At 37.2% G+C, this 16,202-nt stretch overlaps 2 protein-coding genes across 2 annotated transcripts in view; one reads left to right on the forward strand and one right to left on the reverse strand.

Annotated features, from left to right (window-relative positions):
* ZNF804B (zinc finger protein 804B) overlaps window positions 1–16,202 on the forward strand; it is a 490,199-nt gene that overhangs the window by 35,106 nt on the left and 438,891 nt on the right. The gene's annotated exons all lie outside the window — the stretch shown is intronic.
* On the reverse strand, window positions 6,294–7,149 carry TEX47 (testis expressed 47). The gene has a single exon (XM_007121512.1). The coding sequence runs from the start codon at window positions 7,056–7,058 to the stop codon at window positions 6,294–6,296; it is 765 nt and encodes a 254-aa protein (XP_007121574.1). The 5' UTR covers window positions 7,059–7,149.

Here is a 16,202-nt window from a genome sequence, read left to right on the forward strand (position 1 = left end):
ATCTTCTTGATCTTTGCCTCCATTCTTTTTCCGAGGTCCTGGATCACCTTCACTATCATTATTCTGAAATCTTTTTCTGGAAGGTTGCCTATCTCCACTTCATTTAGTTGTTTTTCTGGGGTTTTATCTTGTTCCTTCATCTGGTACATAGCCCTCTGCCTTTTAATCTTGTCTATCGTTCTGTGAATGTGATTTTTGTTCCACAGGCTGCAGGATTGTAGTTCTTCTTGCTTCTGCTGTCTGCCCTCTGGTGGATGAGGCTATCTAAGAGGCTTGTGCAACTTTCCTGATGGGGAGGGACTGGTGGTGGGTAAAGCTGACTGTTGTTCTGGTGGGCAGAGCTCAGTAAAACTTTAATCCATTTGACTGCTGATGGGTGGGGCTGGGTTCTCTCCCTGTTGGTTGTTTGGCCTGAGGCAACCCAACACTGGAGACTACCTGGGCTCTTTGGTGGGGCTAATGGCAGACTCTGGGAGGGCTCACACCAAGGAATGCTTCCCAGAATTTATGCTTCCAGTGTCCTTGTCCCCACTGTGAGCCACAGCCACCCCCCGCCTCTGCAGGAGACCCTCCAACGCTAGCAGGTAGGTCTGGTTCAGTCTCCCCTGGGGTCACTGCTACTTTCCCTGGGTCCCGATGCACACACTACTTTGTGTGTGCCCTCCAAGAGTGGAGTCTCCATTTCCCTCAGTCCTGTCGAAGTCCTGCAATCAAATCCCAGTAGCCTTCAAAGTCTGTTTCTCTTGGAATTCCTCCTCCCGTTGCTGGACCCCCAGGTTGGGAAGCCTGACATGGGGCTCAGAACCTTCACTCCAGTGGGTGGACTTCTGTGGTATATGTGTTCTCCAGTCTGTGAGTCACCCACCCAGCAATTATGGGATTTGATTTAACTGTGCTTGTGCCCCTCCTACCATCTCATTGTGGTTTCTCCTTTGTCTTTGGATGTGGGGTATCTTTTTTTGTGAGTTCCAGTGTCTTCCTGTCGATGATTGTCCAGCAGCTAGTTGTGATTCTGGTGTTCTCACGAGAGAGAGTGAGAGCACATCCTTCTACTCTTCCATCTTGGTTCAGGGCCCCCCGTAAGGAGAATCTTGCTAAGAGAAATGAGGAAGGAAGCTAAAGGCAAAAAGTATGAAAATATTGGGAAATCGTTAGAGAACAAAGTGTGAGAAAGGGAATGATGAGTACAGATGAGGGTGGGTAGCTTAGTAAGCAAGAATCAGAGAATCAAGGCTTTGCAGATCATGAAAGAACTTTGCTTTTTATCTGGAAGATGAAATGAAAGCCACTGAAGAATTTTGGTCAGAGGAATAACATTTATTAGTGTTTACTGTATGCTAGGATCTTGCCACCATTATTTCATGCAGTGTCCATAACCAGTCTTATAATGTAGATACTGCTACTCACACTTATTTTGTAGATGAGGAAACTGAGGTGCAGAAGGGTAAAGAAACAAATTACAGCTCTACAAACTTTGAGAACCAGGTTTCAATACAGCAATTTGATACCATAGGTGGCTCTCTTACATCTTTTGCTATACTGCCTTTAACTTTGATAGAAATATTACATAGACTAGAAAGACAGAAAGGCGGAAGAGAAGATTAGAGTGAGGGAGATCCCTAAGAATGGCACATAAGCAAGGCCAGACACTAGAAACACTTACTGTGGAAAATGGATGGGGCTTGGATTGATTGGCTGTCAGTGAAATAAAAAGGAAGGGAGGAAATTAGGACAACGTTCAAGTTCTGACTTGGCAACTGTGTGGAGAGTGGTCCATTTTACAGCAACGGGGAGTACAGGTGGGGGAGCAGGTTAAAGGGATAGTAGAGGCAAGGAATGATTCGTTCTATCCAGGACTCTTGCAGATGGAGATGCCTGTGGAAATCCAGTCAGGTGTCTTGAAAAGGCATTATGTGAGGAATGGAGCACAGAACGTGTTTGGCATAGTAGTGAAGAGAGCACTTAGAGTTAAATCCAGACCCTAACCATGACTACAGTTAACTATTTAAAGTGGTAAAGTGGAAATAGGGGACTAGTATTACCAACTCTTGCTTTTAGTGTTGGCAAAGCACTTAATGTCTTTTTCTGCAAAAGTGTGGCTGAGGGGGCAGGCAGGTAGAACAGACATTTGACAGGTACCTTTGGGGCTTCTCTTTATATTTTCTTAAAAACTATGCTCTGTATTTATTGTATAAATCATATCAGCAGGTAATCTGGAAATTTACATAATTGACCACAAGGGGGAGAACTCTAATTCTACATTAAGTCATTTACTAACAACATGAAATATTCTAAAAGTACTTGCTATATTCAGTTGTTGTTAAGCTGTCCCATTTCCACTTCCTCATGGAAGCTGGGCGAATTCTGTGCTAGAGATAGGTTTCACTGAATTGAAATGCTGTTTTGTCATGCTAAAGTTATGATAAAGTCACTAAATGTAAGAATCTGTTTGCACTAAGCAGTGATTCTCTAGGAAGGAATTCAGATGCTTCTTTAATTAAAATGAAGACAGTATAATTTAAAATTCACCCCGGGAGGGTTTTCCCTCCAAATAACATTATTTCAGTTGTCCTTCAAGAAAACTATATATAACCTTCCTGGAAGTCCTTGGTTACATTGAAACAAGAACAAGATTGTCAGCATGTCAGTCTATTGTAGAAGATATTGGTATCAAAACAAAAGGATGGGAATGGTGCTGGCCATGCCACTTAAATGTCTTATGTTCCTCAAACATATATGAGTATATGTTATATGGTCATTGTTATATGAACAGTGAATGTTGTATGTTCAGTGTTTAAATGCTCATTTTCTATTTGGTTTAACTTCTGTGTTCTGGTTTTATGTAAAGTTTCATTGTAAGAAAACTATAACCCTCATTGGGGTGAGAATTACCTTTTGAGGCTTCCTAACATTTGAATCACATTTTTGGACTTGATCAAATTAAATTACATTTGTAAGGTATGAATATAGTATTTCTGCATTTTATCTGTATACCAAAACAAACACAGATAAATGAGTGTTGTCCCCTTTAAAGATGTGATATTGGTGAGCTCTGTAGGACTCTTAATAATTCAACTGTTACTGGAAACATATCTGTATTTCCCCTTAGAGGCAGTGTCACACTCTTTTAATATGTTCAGTGACAGCAGATCTTCCTTTGAGAGTGAGTACAGTATTTAAAAATAAACATTTCTATGAATGAAGTTTGAATATTAAGGTCACCAATCAAATTGCAATATATATTATTTGGGGTTCAAAAAACTAGATGTAACTAAAATATTTTAACTCCTTTTGATTTATAAACCTCCTTAATTTATCTGCCATTAATGAGTCACAAAATGTTTTTAGCAATGATGCTGTCACTGAAATAAATATAAACTCTCCTAAGGTGACTACTTGCATTTGAATAAACTCATTCTAGAGTGTCATGTAAATAAATAAATAAGTAGTTTATTTATGCTTACTTTGTGCTTATTTTCCAATTATTTGCACAATTCATGCTTCAGGAATCCTTTAAATGTAAAGTAACAGTCTACTAAGTAAATCAGTGTTTTCATTTAGATATTTTCTATAACTTCTTCCAAAAATGACTGAGGTTTTTTTATGTTTTTCTTTGGCCAATGAATTAATTTTCTATCAGTATTTCTCACACCAGAAAGTATTATAGACCAATAGAAGTTCTATGCTAGGCAGCGTGGAGGACACACCTCTTACTTCTGCTTGTATATCCAGTGACTACCACAGTGCTTGGTGCCCCGGTAAATATTTACTGGTAGATATTTAGAAAATATTAGTTGCATAGATGAATGAATAAATAAATGATATGTACATATATCAATAAAATGTACATACAAAATTATTCTTGTTATATATTAGTGTTCCAGACTGCTGCATAAACATTCACCCAAAACTTAGTAGCTTGAATCAACAACAATAATTTTTGCTGTTCACAGATCTGCAGTTTAGACAGGGCTCAGTGGGAACAGCTCATCTTTACTCTACTCCTCCTCCACATGGTGTCAGCTGGTCTGGCTTGAAATCCAGGGCTGGCTGGGAGGCTAGAGCCTGGAGTCACCTGAAGCTTCACTCAGTCACATGTCTAGTGGTGATACTGGCTGTTGCCTGGGACTTCGTCTGGGGGTGTCATCTGGAAACCTGCTTGGATTGCTCATAGCATACTGTCTAGGTTCCATTCAAGTGATCAAGGCAAAGTGCAAGGCATTTTTATGACCTTGGATGTCACATTGGATCACTTCTGTTGTAGTATTCATCTAGGCTCTCACAAAGAAAAGTCTGCCTGATTTCAAGGGGAGGGTATTTAGAACCCACCATGCGATGGGAGGTGTGTTGAGGTCACATTGTAAGAAAAGCGTGTGGGATGGGATATATTGCAGTGGCCATTTTTGGAGAATATAATGTGCCATACTTTTATATACTCAAATATGTAGTTTTACTTGTAAACTAATTCTATTCATTTTAACTTTAGAAAATATTGTTCCTAAACAAAATTTACCCCGTTAAATGGATTCCATCTGGTCCAACAAACATTTTTGGTTCATTTTCTCCTTCCTGCTTTTGCTCGTCTCTGTTCTCTTAAATATGCTCATCTGCCCTCCCAAATCTCTTCCTCACATACATTCAAAGACTGACTGAGGCTTACTCTCTTTCTCTTTCTTTTTTCCTTCCTTCCTTCCTTCCTTCCTTTCTTTCTGTTTATTTCCTCTTCTTTTTTTTTTTTGGTGGCCTGGAAAGCATTAACTCAACTCCACTCACTTTGTCACTAAACATTTACTATCAATGGGTGCCTTTTGACAGTTCAAAGAGTAAATAGCACATTGCTGAATATTAGGTGTTTGATATTTATCAAACTGATAAAATGTTTGTAAATTATATACTCTTTCTTAATTGGAAGAATTTTAATTTTCTCTGAAATATCCTTTATGTTACTAAATTTAAATGAATGGAACTTCAAGTCAGCTTAAAGTGGAAAATGTCATTCTTTTTCTAAAACTATATTACTAAATTAAAAAATAGGAATGGTCTTTCCTGAAATTTGATTCTGATATGGAACAAATTATGATATTATCTACATATGACAAATTTGAGGTGCATACTGAGATGGCTTTTCCCCCCCAAAGAGACTGAAAATCAAATAAGCAATGAGAAATGAAGTTAAAATGATATAACAGTATTTCTTCTATTCAATCCAAAGTTTATTTCATGGGATATTGAAGCAATTTCAGATAAATATCATTGAAGTAGTAAAACATTAATGTTGCTTGATTGCCTGAACAAACTAGAAAAATTTAAATAGTGCAAAAAAAGCATTAATCTTGTGTAAAGGAAGGGAGAGACCAACTTGAAATAGGTCATACAGAAATTGCATATAATTAATTGCTTTCTAGGAATTAAATTGAAAAAATAACCAATTTGTTTATCTTATGTAGACTCATTTAGAAGTAGGTTTCCCAAGTAAGGAGGGATCATGTCTTCTCTGGACCCTGACATATCCCTGTCATTTGGCAAGTGTCTGTCCTGTGAAGGGTGCTCCGTAAATGACTTTGCATGAAAGAATACAATTGCAATGCTTTCTGACAGTGTATTTTCTAGTCATTTCAAAAAGCTATTGTGTTCTTTAGCTTTATAATGGCTTCAGTATTCTTGATTTTATCATCCAGAATATGTGAGCCTTGGTACTACTTTCAAAGTTTAGGTTTTGTTTTCTGATTTCAGGGACCATACATAGCGAGATTACTCCCTCACTTTGCTCTTACAGTCTTTCCTGCACATTGCGACTATAATAATGATCATATCATACATCATATCATGCATCATATTTACTTTTACACATATTTGCCTCCAAGGTTAGGCTGCAAGCAACTCAAGCATTGTATATTTCCCCAAAATTTTGTACTCTCACAACATAATACTGCGTGGTGACAGCTGCTCATTGATGGTTGAAAGAATGAATGAAAATCTGAATCGTGTTTATCCTTTTCATCTCTACTTTTCATTAAAAATTAAGTCATTTCATCAAAATGATGTTAACCTTAAGAACTTATTAAACCCCTTCATTATTGAAAATAATGTGATCTTAATATCAGACCAGATAAATTTTCAAGTTTAACTCAACATACTCTGTAAAGATTAGTCTATTACCTTTGTGTAGATTGCTGTGTTGTTTCTTTCCTTTTTTAAAGAGAAAAGTAACTTTAGAAATATTTTCCTTTTATTTAAGTAGCATACATTCCTTAAGAGATTTGACCACACTGACCACATCATCTCTCTTCATCCTAGAAGTGGGAAGGAGTGGGCCATACCACCTCAGAATCCAAGGTGACATGTATGGGTTTATTATACATGTTTATGAAAGTTTCTGGGTCCATTAGTTCTGCAGAATTGCATAAGTACTTTATTATTTGTTCTGGAAGGAGTAATTCGGGTGCAACTTGGTGCAAATTATCGCCTGGTCCTTTAGTGCCCACTTTCACAGTCTTAAAAAGATGGAGTGCTAGTTTATGGGTTTGGATGAGAAATTCTGTCATGACCTCTTGTAGGGACAGTGACTGTGTCACATCATCAAGATACATAACTGGCACTTTTATTACTGAAACATGCCATTGCATAAAGAGCCTTGTTGGTATATTGTGGGATGTGACTATAATTTTCATTCCTTGGATAAAAAATTCTGTTTCATCCTTTTCATGGCTAAGATAATCCAAAAGAATTTGGTAAAGAGTACCACTGGAGGACTCCAGGATATGCACAATGGAAGTAGGATATATGAGCAATAGTCCTGTCACTGCTTCTCCTAGGTCACCTTTCAAAATTGACTGAAACAGTTGTTCATAGTATTCAGCAATATCTTTTTTTTCTATGTTTGCTGTTACCCTGGCCACTAGGAACATCCTATGAAGAAGGAATTTCTTTAGTTGTAGTTTTTGCTTTTCTTCCTGAAAATGCAAGTAATTACTATGTGGAACTTGTGGCATTAGAAGACATTCCAGTGGAAAATTCTTTTTGTTGGTCTTTTGGGTATGGGCTGAGAAGGACATCATAAGTCCTATTGATTCTTCTAGATGATTCCAGTTTTTAGCTTATTACAATATTTACATTATCAGGCTAGCTCTTCGGTGATGAACTCTTATTTTTGTTCCTTAAGGCAAAAAAAAAAAAAAAAAATGTTTACTCAGTTGATCAAATGCTTTCCAGTGTTATCAATAAACAATGTCTTTGAAATTAAAGAGAATGTTGAAACAAGAATCAAATTATAAAGTTTTGTTTTAAAGTTTACAATGAAATAACTAACACTCACATCCTAGGGAAAAAATCTCTCCAATAAACTGGGGGGTAGGGAGAAGATAGAACTTACTCTAGAATAAGTTCGCTATGTTGTTGTTTATTATTTTTGTTTTTGATTTATAGGATACTTTTTTCTCAGTGCCCATCCTTGAATTATACACACATCAACACACACACAAAGAGGGATGTATCTGCTGATACTCACTGACAGTAGCATTGATATTACATTAAAATGTCTTTTCATTTATGTAATGATGAATGCAGATTGTCCTTTTTTGGTCAAATTTTTCTTAAAAAGGTATTTTTATGATAATTCCCCAATTTCTTTTATAAATTTAAATGGTCAATAAATTTTTAAAAAATCTGGGGATCTCTTAACTACTAATTGACTTATTTTACCTTTACTCAGTACTCTAAAAGTTAATAGTATTGCTTGGATAATTACAGTAAACTTTTGAAGTAACTAGTTTTGGTTCTTTTTTATTTAACTCCTATCAGTAAACCTCAGAAATGGCTCTTTTTTCTTTTTCTTTCTTTTTTTTTTGGTTGTTGCTGTAGGGGTCAGATGAAAAATTCTGTTACTTTTAACTTAGTCTTCTCCTTCTCCTTCTTCCCTGCAGATCAACTTAACATTTCTTTCTTTCTTCAACTGCTTCTTCCTTTTACCTGTCCTCAAGGTCCTGCTTGTCCTCCATCACTCTTCCAACTGCCAGTGTCTTGGGTGCTCTCAGCTATTCTATTCTGGTTTCCATAGTCCCCGGGGGGGGGGGGGGGGGGGCGTGGGTCAGAATGTCGATGCTGTTAAAGGGCCAGAGCGCACTGGCAACTCTGATAAATGGTGGACCTGGATATCTTCCTAGACATAGTCTTTTCTTTTTACATTTTGCCCACAATTTATAGAAGAGGAAACCAAAGCATGGATTAGTTATGTACCTTGCACACAATTCAAATGTGCTCTCGACAACCTCCCTGTCTACTGAGGGTAAAGAGGTATTTATGCACTAATTAAAGACTATAAGAACACATACCAGATTCTGTGTAATGGTGACTGTTATAAGAACTTTCTTATATAGGGTTTGGTTTTCTTAATTTAATGTAAATTTAAGTTACTTTTAATTTATTTATTTTTATTTTTTATTTTTTAATTAATTTTTCTTTTTGGCCGCACCACACGGAATGTGGCATCATAGTTTCCTGACCAGGGATGAACCTGCACCCCTTGCATTGGAAGCGCTAAGTATTAACCACTGGACCACCAGGGAAGTCCCTTAAGTTACTTTTTAGAATAAAAATTACCAATATATCTTAAAATTGCATTCACATGAACTCTAAACCACAGTTTTAAAACAAGGTTAGAAAACACCCTTATTCAATTAAAAAAAAAAACCCCAAAGGTTTGTGTTATCCAAACTAATGATCTGGTTTTAATAATATGCAGTGATAAATTGTCCCAGAAAGTGGAGGCTAAGAGGTGATTTCATATTCCTTAATTGTGTGGTTCATAAAAATTGGCTATAATTCCTCACTGTGGTTCACTTCGTCACCCCCTGAAACAATACAGTCTTTCCCAGGGTGCACAGAGACTTATCATTGCCCAGTCTAGAGATCGTCCTCACCCTCATTCCTACTGCTTTGCAGAATGTAATTATGTTGACAGCCTCCTTTATAGCCATCTCCACTCCCTTGGTTTCTTTGAGTCTGTACTTTTCTGAATTTCTCCCCAAATCTAGATTTGTGGTCAAGCCCAATTCCTTCTCACACCCACCTCTGGGCAACGCTGAGGCTCTATAATCATCACACAGTTCCTCTGAGTCACTTTATCTCCTTGGCCAATTTGCTTAGCACCATCTTTGTTTCTGTTTTGTGAGGTCAGGTGGGTGGTCCTTGATACCATGCTTTTCTACAGAGAGAATGATTGACATTGCTGATTGACCATGGAGTCTTTCCTGCTGAGTCCAGCTGTAGACTTGGACTGCTTCTCAATCTAAGGCTCAAGACAGATACAACTGATTTGCTGGGGTTGACAAAGGAGAAAAAAAACTGAGTTCCCATTTCAGTATTTTTTTTCCGTACAGAAGACTCCCAACTTGTAATCTTATTTACAACTCTTCTCCTTGGATGTACCTCTACCCTTTCAAATTTAAAAATGCCAACATTTTAACTATTGCTTTCTTTATACTTTCCTTTACAAATATCCCAATTTGTGACTCATTTCACATTTTTCTCTCATCTCCTAGGCCAACATCCTTGGTCTTGTCTTTTCATGTTTCCTAAAAGTTACCTCCCAACTTTATTCTGTTGCTAAGTCCTTTTACTCACTTTGAAATGTGTCTTGATTACCACTGCCTCCTTCATAATCCTAGCTCTTTATTTGGATTATAGTAGGAGTCTTCTACCCTCAATGTTTTCTAGTCTTTTCCACCTCACCTATTCAGCCAAGAGCATGAAACTGTAAGACCTTATGATACGTCTGCTTCATAAACTTCAGAAGATACTAATTTTACGAAGTCTTTCTTGTTTATTTCCCTTCCATAGAATTCTGGGAGAGGGAGCTTCTGCCTTTACCGGGTCCAGAGTGATTTCTGGCACTTACTTCCAATCCACAATTATGGATTATAACAGAGAAAATGGGGACATGCAACTGCAGGGTTTATTACTTAACACTGGCACTGGCATTGATCAATGCCAGTGGGAGAATTTATAGGGCATTGCTACCCAGAAGCTCCTTTTGAACACACAAACTTAAATTAAACTTTTATGCATAGTTAAGATTCTTCCTCTTCATGACACCATTCTTAACTAAAGCACAACTTTTCTATTTTTTTTGCCCCTATGAAAAGGAGCTCAATTGTGATTTTTCTCCCCATGTGTGCTTTGTGTTTTCCTTTTCTTTCATATATCTTGGTTCTTCCAATATAAACCTGATAGAAAAATGATAATCTTTCATCATTATAATTTCCCATGTAAACCACATTAAATATCACTAAACCATCCCTTCTTCAATAGAGTGATAATCTCTTTTTTGGTGTTGGCTTAAAACATATAAGAAACTGATGTTGACAATTTTGTATGGTTCAACCTAAAACATTTAGAAACAACGGTTTTTACCACCATAGATAATAGTTTGGTCTACATTTTCCCAGTGTATTTTTCCATTTCTTGATGCATTTTTAATTACTGGGGGGCTTCTTCCAAATTTTATTTTCATTGTCACATGGCAATCTGAAACATTTAAAGGCAACTAACTTTGTTTCCTTGCCTTTCATCAGTCATATTTTTAAGTGTCAAGAGAAAATTTTTGAGCAGATAGGAATAGAAAAAAACACAGTTTGGTCTGTTTTTGATTGACTGGTATATGTAATTATAATCATAGACTCTCCTTTTAATGGACACTTAGCATTTGAGTTTCCAGATGCCACAGTCCTTGTGTTTCATTTATTAAGGGTCAGCTATTTGCTGTCATGTGGTGACTCAAGCGGAAGAACTCTTCTGTCTATCCAACGGAATGAAAAGACTTCAGTGTTTCTCCTCCCAGAGAGATCTGTTTAGAGTAGATACCCAAGTTCAAACAACTAACAAGTGGCAGAACCTGAACTCACATTTATTATACTGAGGAGTCCTCTTCCAATTATTCTATCTATCCATCGTTGTTATCCAACTTATCTCACATAAACGCACAACATATATTTGCATTTCAGTTCAAACAGTGCACCTTAATATTCGCTATATACTTTACACTCTGGTTTTATTATCTGGAGCCAAATGTTTCTGAAAAAACAATCTCCCAGTGTCCTTTTGTCTTTGTAAGGCAGAAGGAACAGATTAAAAAGATTAAATACCATTAACTGATTATTTACCATGCATCTTCTACTAGATGTTTTCACACTTATTAATGTTTACAACAAGCCTATACGGTAGATAGAAATTTTGCCAACAATTTATAATAGAGGAAACTAAAGTTATTGGGGTACATGGGTACCTTGCACACAATTCAAAAATGCTCTCAACAAACTCCCTACTCGGTCTACCGAGGGTAAGGAGAAGATGAATTGTTCCCTCTGTCTATTCATGATCACAGGGTCATTCTTTGCTCCTCTATGACATGACAATTCTTCTGGAAATGGAGGATAGCATATGGTTTGGAGAAAGTAAATTGAAAGGAAAATTCCTACATTATACCTGTGATCCAGTAAAATGGATGTACTGTCTTTAACTTCCCATTCACTTCAGATTTATCTACACCTTTGATATGCCAGGTAATATCATAGGCACTGTAAGAAACACAAACATGAAAAACACCTGGTACCTAATTTTAGGAGTTTAGAGTCCAGTAGTAGTGTGAGATGTCCATGAAAAAACAACAAATACCATTCAAATGTTGTTCAGTGCTATAGAAACACTGAGGTAGAAAGGGTGGCTGGGGGCTTCCCTGGTGGCGCAGTGGTTGAGAGTCCGCCTGCCGATGCAGGGAACACGGTTCGTTCCCCGGTCCGGGAAGATCCCACATGCCGCGGAGCGGCTGGGCCCGTGAGCCATGGCCGCTGAGCCTGTGCGTCCGGAGCCTGTGCTCCGCAACGGGAGAGGCCACAACAGAGAGGGCCCCGCGTACCGGGAAAAAAAAAAAAAAAAAAAAAGAAAGGGTGGCTGGGATTTCTTAGAAACTTTAATGAGAGAGTTCATATTTCGGCATGGCCTTCAGGGAAACAGTTTTGGGGAGTGGCTTTGTGAATGTTTCTTGAATTCATTACTTTAGAATGTCAGGATGTGCATTAACGGAACTTGATTTCTACCTGGAATATCAGATCCCACTCTAACCTTTCACTTGTCCTCATGTACTAGAAAAACAGAAAACTAAACCTCATCCGCTATCTTTCTTTGTGTTTTGACATATCTAAATAATTAGTGTAAGAGAATTAATGGTCTAATAAATGGCTAATAACTTGGGTAGAACCTTTCACTAAGCATATACATAAACTATTTTTTCTATTATTAGTTTTTAATTGAAGTATAGTTGATTTATAATAGTTCAGTTACACATAAACTATTAAGTAGACAACATGTACTTGATTTAGCAGAGCAAACCAGAGTGAGCTTCATAACCAAATCACTAGATATTTTAAGACTTATAAAAAAAGAAAACTAGATTATCTTCTCCAGCATTGCCTCTCTTTGCCAAAGCATTATGGAACAGGGTTTGGTAATTATTTATCAAGGAGAATGCAGGCTAGAAATGCTTTGTTATTTAGCATAAACATTTAACATATGTCTACTCTTTGCAGAAAAATATGCCAGACACTGTGGAGACATTCTTGTGAATCAGATATTGTATCTGCACACGAAAAATTCAGTTCTCTTAGTGGAGCTTAAAGTCTCCACAACTATGTTGAATACAGGGCTGGAGAGAAGAAATACTGTAATAAAGACATAAACAATGAACACTGAAAACATAAATGCCAGAACAATTAAATGTGGCTGGAAGAATAAGCAAAGCAGAGCATAAAAAAAGATGTGATTTGTATGTCTGAGTGTGTGTAGGGAGTAGCAGTGGGGCAGAGATGGGGATCAGGGAAGGTACAAACAAACTGTAAGCTTGAAGCATAAAGGGCAAAGGTCATACATTCACTTCATTAAGAAAATGACAATAGTCTGGTTTGGCTAGAGTGTAGTTCTCATACCACAGAATCTGCGGGTTTGTTAAATTGCCAATTCCTGGTCTCTAGCCCTAAAAAGTGTGAGTTAGTACGCTTAAAGTGAGGGCCAAGAATGTGCCTTTTTGACATGTTCTCCCAGCGGCTCTCTCTATTTTGCTTTAAGGCAGAATGGGCTGGCTTGCGGTGATTTAAACCTTGGCTATTAGAATCATCTGGTGGAGAACTTTTTAAAAAGCCAGCTCCTGGTTCTTATTTAATTAGTGTGGAATGGAACTCTATATATTTACGAAAGCCTCTCCAGGTGATTCTAAATGTAGCCTGGAGGAGAACTGCTGGCTTAGACTCGAGGGTGAGCAAAGGAGAGAAGTGGAAGAGAAGAAAAAAAGGAAGTTGCAGCCAGTGTTTGGAGGACCCGGACGCCATGCTCAGAGGTTTGAATTTTACTCTGTGTGTAGGAGGGAATCACGGATTTTTTGAGCACCTATAATCGTAACTGTGTTTAGGAAGTTGCCTGTGAAGAACAGAGGAATTAGAGGTGAAGGATGCTGGGGGTAGCCAGAGCACTTTTAAGAATTCTGTAGTTGGTGAATGAGTGACCTTACTCTCTGCCAGTCAAAAAGTAAGTTAGTTCAACTTTTCTGGAAAGTAATTTGACGATGTGGATTACAAGCTTAAAAATCTCATACTCTTTGACTAAGTAATGTGTCTTCCAGGTACATATCATAAAGAAATAAAATTATTGACAAAGATTTTAATGTAAAGATGGTTATTACAGGAATTAAAAGAGAATTTTGAAAAATTGAATAGATGTATTAATTATGGATTATTATGGTGCCTTGAAACCATTTCTGAAGAATATTTTAAATGCAGGGAAAAATGGTTATACTCTAAAGTAAATAATATAATACACAAAATTATATGTAGCATGTGATTCTAATTTTTTTAATAAAAATATAGAAACCAGAGTAGAGAGAAATCTAGCCAAATGTTAAAACTGGTGGAATTTGCTGATGATATTTGTTTTGTATATTCCAAATATTCTAAGCCTGTCTATTCTTCTGTTCCAAAGAAGAAATTAACACTAAAAAACCCCAATAAGGCTGTGGTGATGGTTTGATAAAAGGTAATGCGCATGTTGTTCTCTTTGTGAGTCTGGGAGAGGCTAGCTTAACAGCCTCCTGATGGGTAGAACTTTTAAAATGGCAGATCCTGAATCAGGTTCAACAAGGGGTGTCTGGGCTTAATGACTGAGAGTCAAGATAAAAAGGCACAGAGATGAAAGATGGAGCAGTTATCAAGACACAGTGCAGGAGCCTCAGTCCAGAAAAACCTTACTTGACATGAGATCTTTATATAACTAGCCTAATGCATACTACTGAGAGAAGGGTTGGTCTTTAAAGATTTTAGCCCAGTTGGACAGTTAGAATCTGAACTAAAGCAGTTGCTGAGATTGAGGAAGATATGCAAGTCATCACCAAGCTATTCATGACTTAATCAACTGGATGTGGGAGGTGAGAGATGCAAGGATTTAAAGATGACTCTGTGGGCTTGAATGTCAGTAACTGAGAGGTCTACGTTTTTGCATTCTTTTTTTTTTTTTCTTTAAATACAGATGGAGGATAGAGGAGAAAGCCCAGATTTTGGAGGAAAAATAGTTTGTATGTATTATGTTGAAGTGGAGTTGCCATAGAAACATGCAGGTATAAATGCAATTAGAGTCTGGAGAACTGGAGAAGTCTGGATTGTGATGCAAATTTGATAGTCATCTGCCTTGAGGGAAGAGTTGAAACCATGGGAACCAATGTGATTGTAAGATAATGAAAGGAAAGGAGACAGTGGAGGTGGAGAAGAGTACCATGTAAACCTAATTTTAGGAAGTGGGCAAATGGGACCCAATGAAAGAGTGGCAAAACATCAGAGGTTGAGAACAAAGAAAACACAGAGCCTTGAAGGTCAATATTGGAGAGAGGTTTAAAAGAGGATGGTAGTGATAAAATTCTAAAGAGAGGTCAAAAAGCTTGAGGACTGAGGTGACCTTCTAATCTTGGCAATTATAAGTTTCCTGGAGGCTTAAAAAAATAGATTCAAAAGAAACAGATTCAGTAAAATGGCTGAGAGAAACCAGTTTGCAGTTGATCAGTGAGTCCACGTAGAATAAGTGGTCAAATAGTAGACCACTCTTCAAAACATTTGGTGATAAAGAATGAAAGTACTTTGATAGTAAATTACAGAGGAGGAAGATTATAGGGTAATTATGCTTCAGTGATCCTAGGTTTTTCTCTTAAAAACTAGCATGCTGTGTTTTTCTAAATTGCTGTTGTGTCCAGCCATGAAGGTGGAGTGTGAGAATGGAATGCATTTATACACTTTGAAAATATTTTAAGATCATCACTTCTATACAGAGACGTTGGAGACTGCTAATAACACTGAACTCTGAGTTATGTTTACTTTTCCTCCTTTATCAGATTTATTTTCTGGTTCTTTGGCAGATGGATGGGGTCTAAAGATGTATGGCTTACTAACACACTTGTGTGCTTTATGTCACGTGACATCAACACAACAAATCTTAGTTTTTCAAAAATTTCTGAGTAATGAAAAGTTGCTTTCTATACACAAAGATAATTATGATTGGAGTAATCTTTATATTTTCAGTACAAGTATCTACTCTGGTCCATATAATATACTAGAACACATCATCAGTAAATTATTATCTATTTTGGTGTTTGCTTTTGGTTTAACTTTGATCAGTGTGCTGTGGGGAGTGGAGAAAAGTGAACTAATAAAAGTTTGGAGTTGGGAGGGAACTTAGCACCACTGACAACAAATTCCTCTTACTGTTAAGGAAGACATGGCACAAAGAGGCTAATTAATAATATGGCGCTTCAGTTGCTTATGTTATAGCAAGGTTGACAAAAACACATATACGTGAAATACTGAAAGAGGGAGGTGATATTTCTTACTAGAGTACTTTTCAGGAAATATGATAGATGTTTCAATGAGTAAAGTGGTGCTAGAGCTATTCAAAAAATAGTTATAGGCTACAAATAGAACTACCATACGACCCAGCAATCCCACTACTGGGCATATACACTGAGAAAACCATAATTTAAAAACAGTCATGTACCACAATGTTCATTGCAGCTCTATTTACAATAGCCAGGACATGGAAGCAACCTAAGTGTCCATTGACAGATGAATGGATAAAGATGTGGCACATATATACAATGGAATATTACTCAGCCATAAAAA

The sequence above is a fragment of the Physeter macrocephalus genome, chromosome 5 (assembly GCF_002837175.3).
Source record: "Physeter macrocephalus isolate SW-GA chromosome 5, ASM283717v5, whole genome shotgun sequence".
Lineage (NCBI taxonomy): Eukaryota > Metazoa > Chordata > Mammalia > Artiodactyla > Physeteridae > Physeter > Physeter macrocephalus.

Bases quoted from the DNA above. Each gene is read 5' to 3' on its own strand.
- TEX47 (XM_007121512.1), bottom strand. From the start codon at position 7,058: ATGATGTCCTTCTCAGCCCATACCCAAAAGACCAACAAAAAGAATTTT.